The sequence below is a fragment of the Silurus aristotelis genome, assembly GCF_946808225.1.
Source record: "Silurus aristotelis genome assembly, chromosome: 24".
NCBI lineage: Eukaryota > Metazoa > Chordata > Actinopteri > Siluriformes > Siluridae > Silurus > Silurus aristotelis.
Genome location: NC_139597.1, coordinates 4,980,851 through 4,991,611, shown reverse-complemented (window position 1 = coordinate 4,991,611; position 10,761 = coordinate 4,980,851). Strand labels below are relative to the sequence as shown.

Sequence of the window (10,761 nt, the reverse complement as noted above, 5' to 3'; positions counted from 1 at the left end):
AGACAAAAATAGAGATAGACAGACAGACAGACAGCTAGATAAAGAGACAGCAATAGAGATGGACAGACAAACATATATTCAGTAAATAATTAATAAACTAAATAAACAAGTTAATCAAATAGATAGATAGATAGATATAAAGCGATAGATAAATTGATAGAGACAGAAAAAAAAGTTCCATGTTCGACAACAGATTTTGATGGAATTTTCAGCGAGACTTACATTTAACCAAACAGAAGATCAAATTGATTTTTAAAGTGCTGTAAAAAAAAAAAAAAAAAAAAAAAAAAACGCTTCAGAAATAATTTTAATTACTGCATTAATAACAATTGCCTATAATGTGTATAGTCTTTGCTTTCATGGATTGACCCTTTAGTGAGACATTTATTTTTACACTCAGATAGGTAGATCATAAACATGGATAAAAACTTATGCTTATTACAAAATGTAAAAGGAATCAAAGGAACTGCTGACACAAATAACTGCTGGTCATGAAAACAAGTTTTTCAGTTCTTACCGGAATCAAATTCTTGGCTCTGATTGGTTGAAAGAGCAGCAGGTTGAAGTTACTATACTAATAGATACTGTTATACATATTTCTATTAATGTATTAAAGCTGATACATTTCTTATGGAAGAAGTCTGAGCTATGGGTATAACTAAGTTTCCAGGAAAAAAAAAGGTTTACTCTTTTTGCGCTTACTCTGTAACGTGACAAACTTCAAAAGGCGAGAGGGAAAAAAAAAAAAAAAAAAAAAAAAGAAAGATAGATGAGCATTTATAGCTGCTATAATGTAATGACTGCTTGGGTGTAAAAGCAAAAAAAGTGTCATGATATTTATTTCAGGATCATCACAACTACATAGCTGATTGGTGCACTGTATCTTTAATAAGAAATGAAATAAAAAAGTGCTAACAAACACTTTAACTAGTATTTCATTAACGTTTTTATTGACCACGCATTAAAGCTGGCATGTTGCAAAAAACAAAAAAACAGAAAAAAAACACAGCTAAGAACTTAAGTATTTTTTGTTTCAGTTTTACATTACATTTCAGAAAAACACCCCAAAACTGACATCCTCGACGGGTGAATATTAATACACCAAGACACCATTGTGAATTACGTTTGACGTTAACACTTGTTTATCAGGATCACCTTCACTGAGAGCAATAAACTGAATAAGAATCACTGTGGATCCCTTTTTTGTTTTAAAAGCACAAATCTTACACGTTCAGGAAAGGAAAAAAAAAAAACTAAACAAAACAAAACGATAGAAGGATGAAAGTAAAGTAAGCACGATGGCGATGGTGGAGCTGGATGGTGTTGAACAGCATCAGAGAGAAAGCAGGCAGCTGGGAGTCGGAACGTGAGCACTCCCATCTCTACTACTGCCTCCTGGTGCTTGGTCTGGGGCGTGTGGCGTAACATGCTGCAGGATTCCCCTCATCCCGCTCCCCGTGTAACACTCAGCTCCACGGTCTTGGTATTTCTCTTTTATTTTATTTTACTGGGTGATGGAGATTGAGGTGGCACAGCACTCTGCAGGGGATCTGATCTGGGGCCCGTCTGGGACCTCTCCTTTTCTCCTTGCCGCTTGCTCGCTCGCGCGCTCGTCCTGGTCCACACCTCAAGCCTTGATCTCAGCTGGAGGGCAGTACAGAGTGTCCGAGTTTTCTGAAGAGAGCTCTTCTGTTGGACGAGAGATCAAAGATCAGATATTAAAGCTGGGCGATACAACCAAAAACATCACACCACGATTTCCAAGTGCAAAGTCAGTTAAGCAACCAAATTGCCAGCAAATACACATCTGCATTTAAAAATAACCATTATAAATAATTATTGCACTGATTATAATAAAAGAAAGAGATAGAGAGAGAAAAAAAAAAAAAAAAAAAAAAAAAAAAAAAAAGCTAAATATCGACTGGCGCCACCATGTGGCTGCATGTAGAGTTGAAATTTGGCAATTAAAAAAAGAAAGAAAAAAAAGAAAAAATCTAAATCACAGCAAGATGATGGTGCTCTTTTTTTTCAAAGCGACATTGTTTCCTCTGAACAGACTGTTGATCAGAGATTTGCCTTTGAAGGTCTTAGGCCTTTAACTGGAAAGCATCAAGTGGGGGGAAATAAACGCCTGCTGAGATTCCTTTTTGCTTCAGTTTCAGGAAAAAACAGACTGAAGGAGCACAATCTGTCGAATACTGTACAGGGTATGGGATACGGAAGCGTAAAGCACATCATGTTTAGGGTGTGTGTGTGTGCAGGTGCATTGTTACAGTACAAGATCCACTCCTGACTGCATCACTTCTCACTTCTTCCTTTTTTCTTTAGTTTTGGAGATGCTTTTGGCAGGACATGATTATTTAAATCAAGAAAAATCTGCCATGGTGATTTTAGAACAAAAATGTCCAAATTCATGTGCAGGACCCACTAAGCAAGACGCCGCTTGGTAGAGTATCCATACACTGTGTCTACTACAGCGTATTCAGCATGTTACACTACAGAAAAACCTTCAACAATGGTACATTTGAAATAGAAACCCTTTGTGCTTCGCCAGTTAGCTAACAATCTGTTATAACTAGCGAGGTAGCATCTAAGACGTGCACACTATATGAAGACGTTTGATGCGGTTGTCAGCGTTAGACAGGACTGAAAGGGATTATAGTGCACAGGTGACGTGAGACGAGGACTCACCGGGCAGCACACACTTCCACAGTCCGTATGTTTTCCCTACGGCGGTCTGCCACAGGCGCAGCGTCCCGTCCTCAGAGCCGCTGGCGTACAGCTCTCCGTCAGGACTGAAGCGCACACAGTGCACAGGCCCAAAGTGACCCTTATACGACTCTGTGAAGAAGAGATTAAAGCTTAACCGACAGTGGATTTCTAGCTGAACTTTCAATAAAATACATGAAAGTAAAAGAATGTATTTAAAGAAAAAGAAAAAAAAGGAGGAAAATACACGTCATCCCCACACTCCGTTTTATCTGTTCTGCATATGCAAATCCGGCAATGACGTCACAATTCTCAAAACAATCATTATTACAGTCTGTTATGTAGAGTTTTCAACATTTATTTTAATACCGATTTGTTAATAATTGAATACAATTAATTTAGTTGACAATAACAGTTTTATTATATTATATAATATTTATATAAATGTTTTTAAGTGATATTTCTTTAAGTTCCTACCCATTTCCTCATTAGTGGTGTAGTCATATTTGTAGAGCTTGAAGTCATCTCCTCCTGCGACAAAGAAGTCTTTGTCAGGATGCAGCGAGGCCGAGTGAATGGAGGCCGGAGCGTCCACGCTCTTGATCAGGTCCAGGCTAAGAGCATAAGAGACATCGTTGACGACTAGTTGAATAAAATATATATATAATATTTATAAAAATGTGAAGTGATATACTGAACGTGAAATACTGAAAATTCATGCAAACTCTGGGAAAAACCAGAGGTGGAATTAGACAATCTTATATTCCTCTGTTTTTTCCACACAACTCATCATGCTGTAAATTCATAGGTGGCTTCTTGAACAAAAGTCTCTCAATCTTATCATCAACTGGCTTGCAGCATGACGTTGTTCGACTCCACGTTCGGATTGGTCAGCAGTTTATATATGAACACTTGTTTTATTTTTCTCGTTTCTACAGTATCCGATCGTTCAGGGACATGCTGAATATTTCTGTGAGTTATAAAAAAAAGAATCTCCAATATCAGAAGTATGTTGGACATCTTCAGGTCACAGGAATTCGTTTCTATTTTTAACTTCGTGTTTTCTTTCATAGGGGGGAAAAAAAGGAAGACTAGCAAAAAGATGACTTTATAGCTGCTATAATGTGAGAAAACAAACTGATGGCATAAGATTAAAAATACAAAATCGCTGGATAATATGAAATATACAGCTTCAAATATACAGATTTTTTTTTCTCATCAAAGCGGTGTAAATGAGCTATGCTGCTGCAGAGCAGATCCAATCAGTAGAAATGATTCCACAGTTCGATCTGACTGCCACGACAGACACGTCACTTGCTAATGCGAACACAAGATTAGCTTTTTTAGTCTGGGGAAAAAAAAAGCAAAACAAAATAAAAATAGCTATTTTAATTAGTTTTTACGAACTTTTAAGTATTCTGGCTTTTGACTACAAATGAAACGGATGAATTGATTTTTCTACTTAAAAAAAAAAAAAACAAAAAAAAAAACGGTGAAACAACCAATATACACAAAAAATACAATATTAGCATTATTGATGGCTCAAGGTACACGTGTGCGCACACAACCCCCCCCCCCCCACACACACACACACACCTAGCTTCCATGGAAACTCGTGACTGACGAGTTTGCGAGCATGCGCTTTATTATGGCCTCTCGTCCAGTGCATATTGGGAGCGGGAGAGAGATGTATTTACGTTTGTGCGTTGTAAAAGGCGATGGTCCTTCCGTAGGTGATGACGAGGACCTCGCCGTCGGGGACGTACTCCATGCTGCCGACAGATGCCTCGAACGGCAGCGTCTTTACCACCTCTCCCGTGTTTCTGTCCCAGAGCCTGTATAGTAAGATAGAAGCAAATATTGACTCTCCGGGTGAGAAGGAGGAGGAATCGCTACTTTATGTACTACACACATACAAAAGTGAGTCAGATGACTCAAGCACTGCACTGTGTGTGTGTGTGTGTGTATTATATATGTGTAAATGCACAATGTACAGGATGTTACCGTATGGTTTTATCCTCCGATGCAGACAAGATCTGCTGGTCGTTGTTACACCACAGTGCTTTCCTAATGGCTGAGGTGTGACCCGAGATCTCTTGTGGCTCTACAGAACAAACACAGTGATCATGTTCACTACACACACTGCTTATAAACACAAATACGGTTTAAGGGGGGTTTTACACCACACTTTCAGCATGCAAAGATACTTTGGAGAACCTGTTGCAAATATATATGGGCCACTATATACACGCGATGACATCACACTTCAATGCTATAATTGGCGTTTCTTCTTAATTTGGGATTTACAGGCCACGACATCTCGCTATCCATTGCGCGATAAAAATTGGCAGTTCGAACAGAAAAGTGGTCTCGAATCAATTCAATACACTGCATGTTATTTTTCGGAAAAGTATCCATCAAAAAGTACTCGATATAGATGAAAATAATAGAAATATTAAAGAAAATAAATACATAAATAAAATAAAAAAACCACACCTAATCAAATGTATTAAATAAATCTATTATATATATATTTTGTATATAATTTATATTACTATTTATCAATTTATTGTCTGTCTGAAAACTGCTTATGGGTGTCGTACCTGCTTCAGGTTTGCTGAGGTCATAAATACGCAGCACTTTATCATTTCCTCCGGTCAAAAGGCAGCTACTGTCCTGTTTTTAAATAATACATGTGAACAGAAAAGAAAAAAAAAAAAAAACGAGTTATATAGAATTACAGCACTTATGTTATATACACCATAAAACGCTCATGCTGTTATAGTTAACTACAGTCAATCGATCAGAAAACCAAAATAAGTTCTCTTATTGGAAAGCATTTATTTTTCATCTAAAATTTCTCACTGTTATATATAAATTGCTTGATTTGGTAGAGCTACTATGGGTAATATTCTTAAAAAAATAAAAATACAGCAAATAAATGAATGCAATTAAACATTTTGCACACCCTGTCAACATAATGCAGACAATAAATCTATGATTATTATTTCTTTATCCTTTTCTGTAATAACAGCTCTGAGAGCATTGCAGCTTTACATTCATTCATTAACGTCATTTTAACACCATCATGTAGTCTAAACGCTGTCGAAATAAAAATGCTGTACACAGGACGTGCGTGTATAGGAAATTAACCCATATCGCTGTATTATCTGCACCTTATATAATGTGTGTTCCTTTGGGCCAGATGTTTCTTTATCACCCCCCCATCAACAAACCCTCCCCCCATTAAGGGCTATATACACACACACACACACACACACACACACACACACACACACACACACACACACACACACACACACACACACACACACACACACACGCCATTTTGCACAGATAACAACAAAATGTAAGAAAAGATGTTCTTACCTGCGTGAAGTTTACAGATTTGACGATGTGCTTGTGGGCCAGGGTGAGGACCTCGTCTCCGGTCACTGCGTCCCACACCTTTCTGCAAAACGATAACAAAATCACTGTTATAGAACACATATATACGCTAACGATGCGTTTAACTTCCTGTTCGTCGAAAATATGCCTCGTTTATTCATCTGGGAACATTTCGGCATTACTAACTTTTGATTAACAGTGTGTTTACCTTCACTAGAAGATGATTAACTGGTATGAAGCTCACCTTGTTTCACTCATCAGATCTACAGGAGTTACTTCACTATTGTATACATTGTGTACATACTGTGATACGTGTCCAGAGTTTATCAGAGACTACAAGTACCAGTGTGGTAAAGACCCCTATATCATTTATATTAAAGGGGGAATATTTTATACACATTTAATCCTTTGTATTTAATAACTTTAATGGTAAATTACTTCTCAATCCTGTTTCTCCCCCCAAACTTTACCTTGATTGTTCATGTCCAAATGACCTTTTATAAAAGTTTTGTGGGCGTCACTATATGCAAATGAGCTTTTACACGAGATCGGCATAAAGCATGCAAATCAGAAGAAAATCAGTGTTTCTGCTGAAATGCTCAAAAAGATCAGGGTAATAAATTACCCACAATTCTGTTCCTCTTATAGTGCTGCGGTGGAAATTCAACTGTCGCGTCCTCCCTTACTAGTAATGCAGCAGCGCTTTAGTGTTTCATCTGTTCAAACTGACCGACTTCTATACTTTTAGGCTTACATTGCTGACTAGCAGGGAAGGTACACATACACATAGCTGAACTGTTTTTTAGACGTTTTTTTTACAAAGTCTACGCAGGGTTTCTAATTTGTACTGGCGCTAGAAAAAAAAAGAATCTTGAGCAAAGTGAAGAAAACGTTTGCATTTTTTTTTCGTCTATTAAATGTAACTGCAGCTGCATTAGATTTATCGAAGGAAGTGTCTCACGCAAAAAAATTAAACAAAAAGTGTACAAATGCTTAGTTTTCCTTACGCAGAGAAATCGGCAGCAGCGGTAGCCGCCTTCGTGGCTTCTTTGTTTAAGGTGGCGCCCCAAACAGCACCTTTGTGACCCAGGAACGTCCCGATCCAGTCCCCTGTGTCTCCCTGGCGCAACATTGGTTTACCATCTGCTCATTTAAAAAAAAAAAAAAAAAAAAAAAAGACAAAAGGATGTTACATCAGGATACAGACATGGGTACAGCAGCACACTCACAGCTGCATCATTATGATTTATACAAATGTATGTACAGGGGTCAGGGTTATAAGTACTCATTTTCTAGACATCTTGCAAGTTTGCAGTTCTCCAACAGCTAGATTTTAGGTTAACGGCAAAACTGTTCTAAACATGAATTTCTCCGACCAAAGAAACCAAGTTGGTCGTCAGCCATTTTAATTTCGCTACAGCAATAATCTCAGTCCAAATTTTTGTTTGGTGCAAAAAGATTTGCCGTAGAAAAAAAAGAGAGACAAAAATTATCTTATAAAAAATTCTTCTTCATCATAAATGTAAATTCTGGTCTGGGGTCTACAGCAGAATTGGTAACTCTGCGTGTTCGTTATGAACATCCATCTTCGTGAATGTTATTTGGTGGTCATAGATTATGAGTATTCTGATCGTCAGGGAAATCTGGTTGAGCAGATTCTGAGGCAGAGATTCATCACACTGAGGGAACGAAGCCAAACTGACAGACGTCGTAGGTCAAGATGGAAACCACAAGATGACACGTTATGAATCTGATCATGATTTTTGTGTTTTTACGCAAATGCCATGAGGTTCTTTTTTAAAGGGTTTCTTTCATTGTCTTTCCAGCTTTATATACACTTTCATTACAACACAGTTAAAAAATTTATTCACCCTGATAAGGGCCCTGAATCAGAGAAGGGCTGAACAGTGGAGCATCATGGTGCTGCTGCTAAACCTCCTACCCTCCGTATCTTCCAATCCGTAACCCAAAGCCTAACAATTGAGCTTAAACTGCCCCAGGTTTTTGTCCTGACTTGAGCCTACCCAAACCTGGGCTTGAACCCCTAACCGTCTGACCAGTAACCACTTCTCCAGGTTTTCCAGAAGGCAGGGATCAGCATCCCTGGATCAGAGAGAGGGGCTTTCTTACAGGCTGAAAGAAACAGCGTGGAAGTGCTGGAGCGTGATCCTCCAACCTTACGACCCGTAACCCAGAGTGCAGCACACCTGGATCAGAGAAGGTTGAGGGCGTAACAGCCCAATAGCAGAAGCTTGGCAATGTTGGTGCTTAAACGTCTGACTGTAACCCAGAGTCTTAACCAGTGAGCTATAATTATCCCAGGTTTTCATCAGGGGTTAGAGCGCCCCCTGGATCAGAAAGAGCTAAAGAAACCAACAGTGGCAGCCTGGCATTGCTGGAGCTTCACCTTCCAAACAATCTATAAAAATAAAACCAGTATAACTGTCTCCTGTAAAACCAGTGATGGTTGATCCTTTCACATTAAGGAGGATTGGGAGCTCAGTCAGACCCACCTTTACAAGCACTGATGAGGAAATAACCGTAAGGAGTGATCCCACTGAAGGCCAGATCCACAACAGGCCTGGTGTGACCGGAGCATGTGAGAGGAGTCTGCCTCATAGCCATTTCTCCAAAGCAGACCTTAAAAAAAAAGAACCCGGAAATGAGAGGAAGAAGAAGAAATAGTTAGATAGCTGAAAAACATAGAGACCTGGGCCTGAAAAAGATGCGCCTGTTCTATAATATCAGGAATATTTTTTAAAAACAAACATCTCAAATGTGTCCAAATCATTCACAAAACATCTGTATACATGTACACGTGCATATTTTCTTCTTTTGAAGAAGATTGACACACGAAATCAGAGCTTCGATAGCTAACCAGCGACGCTAGCGAGGCACTTAGCTTAGCATCAAGTCACCTGTACACGCGGACAGACAAAGCGGCACTGCGGTGTCTTTTCTCCGGGCAGTTACAGAGCGCTGAAAGGGTTGGACCCCGAGACGCGGAGAGCTTCGCGAAGAGCCGCGCACCCAGAAGTGCCGTGCCACCGGCTGCAGCTCCACCGGAACAGCGCCGCTTGTTTCCACGGGGAAATATTTTTTGCTAATGCTAACGCCAATGCTAATACGGTCACTAGGGGGCGCCGTGGGCTCATTTGAATATTCATTAAGGCGTCGTGTGAGTATTTGCATATCACAATTTTTTTTCTTTATATTTCATATATCTTTTTTAATGTGTTCAATTATCATGTATTCATTTTAGTATTAAATCTTTTCACAATAATTACAGTCTCATAATTTTCTTATTACAGTAGAAAGCAACAAAATGAAACGGGAAAATCTTTGAATGGGCGGAACAAAAAAGGTTTTGGACAGTGATTGGTTGTCGGTACAGATTAATTGTGATTGGTCATTTCAAACAATAAGGCTCCGTGATTAGTTGGTGAGCTGAGTGATTCTGGTTTATCGTATAAAGTTTAATGTTCGCTCAGAATCGCGTCAAATGTGCGTATTTGGTTATCTTCATCAACACAGCCTTAAAACTCAATAAAAAATACATCGTTTAGCGCCACCAAAAGGTTGCTTAGAGAAATTATAGGTTGAATTCCAATCCGCCGCGTTTTCCCTGTAAATGTGCACTTCTACATAACGCACATAGCGAGTTCTGCACCCTACATAGTGATCTTAGTGAGTAACAGGAAGTCGAATTGGATAGAGCCACAGACCAGAACACGGAGGAGGCACCTAACATAAGAACATGGTTCATAAAATAATGTCCGGGTTGAAAACAAAACCCTGGAAGAATGGTGCCTTCAGTGTACGTTAAATACGTACAAAACCTATAACTTGGTAACGTGTTTATATTTATCTTTACATTTTTTTTCACGGATGTCATGTCTAAAAGTAAAAAAAATATATATTTTTTGTGTGTGTAAATGTATAATAATAAAGTTAACAAATGAATGGGGATGGGGATGAATTTTAGTGTAACATGCTGCACCAAACAAAAGAATAAATAAATACCTCATTTATTACAAAGATTTTTGTTTGTGTCAGTAATAGTAGTCCCCCAGAGAGAGAAAAAAAACCCAGCAAATCTATTTATTTGTATATTTAAAAAAACGTCGACGTTTTTCATCGAAGTGAAAAATAGCATTACTAAGTTTCTAAAACAGTGTTTGTGATCACGCAGGAAAGTCTGTCCCAAAACACATAGATTTACATAAAATGAATATCTATCTATCTATCTATCTATCTATCTATCTATCTATCTATCTATCTATCTATCTATCTATCTATCTATCCATCCATCCATCCATCCATCCATCCATCCATCCATCCATCCATCCATCCATCCATCCATCCATCTATCTAAATGGAAAGTTGAATAGAGGGAATAATGTAGAGAGCCACCATGCACAGATGTATCCAGAACATTGGCTACAACTGTCGCATTTCTTGTGTCAAGCCACCCTTGAACCAAAGACAATGCCAGAGGCGTCTTACCTAAACTAAGGATAAATAGGACTGGACTGCTGAAAAGTCCTCTTTTCAGATGAAAATACATTTTATTTTTCATTTGGAAATCAATGTCCCAGAGTCTGGAAAAAGAGGCACATAATCCAAGTTGCTTGAGGTCCAGTG

General features: G+C 38.6%; 1 protein-coding gene across 1 annotated transcript; it reads right to left on the bottom strand.

Annotated features, from left to right (window-relative positions):
* Window positions 1-928: 928 nt before the first annotated feature.
* Window positions 929-9,254, bottom strand: strap (serine/threonine kinase receptor associated protein). The gene is made up of 10 exons (XM_083528034.1): window positions 9,036-9,254; window positions 8,631-8,757; window positions 7,125-7,260; window positions 6,100-6,181; window positions 5,313-5,385; window positions 4,714-4,813; window positions 4,407-4,544; window positions 3,187-3,323; window positions 2,692-2,841; window positions 929-1,689 (listed from the first exon to the last, which is right to left on the bottom strand). The coding sequence occupies exons 2-10, from the start codon at window positions 8,740-8,742 to the stop codon at window positions 1,628-1,630; spliced, it is 990 nt and encodes a 329-aa protein (XP_083384160.1). The 5' UTR covers window positions 8,743-8,757; window positions 9,036-9,254; the 3' UTR covers window positions 929-1,627.
* Window positions 9,255-10,761: the final 1,507 nt, after the last annotated feature.

Bases quoted from the DNA above. Each gene is read 5' to 3' on its own strand.
- strap (XM_083528034.1), bottom strand. From the start codon at position 8,742: ATGGCTATGAGGCAGACTCCTCTCACATGCTCCGGTCACACCAGGCCT. The intron at 3,324-4,406 runs GTAAATACATCT...TTATGCTCTTAG, and splicing joins GCCTTTTACAACGCACAAAC to CCTGGACCTGATCAAGAGCG. The intron at 1,690-2,691 runs GTGAGTCCTCGT...CTCGTCCAACAG, and splicing joins GTGGAAGTGTGTGCTGCCCG to AAGAGCTCTCTTCAGAAAAC.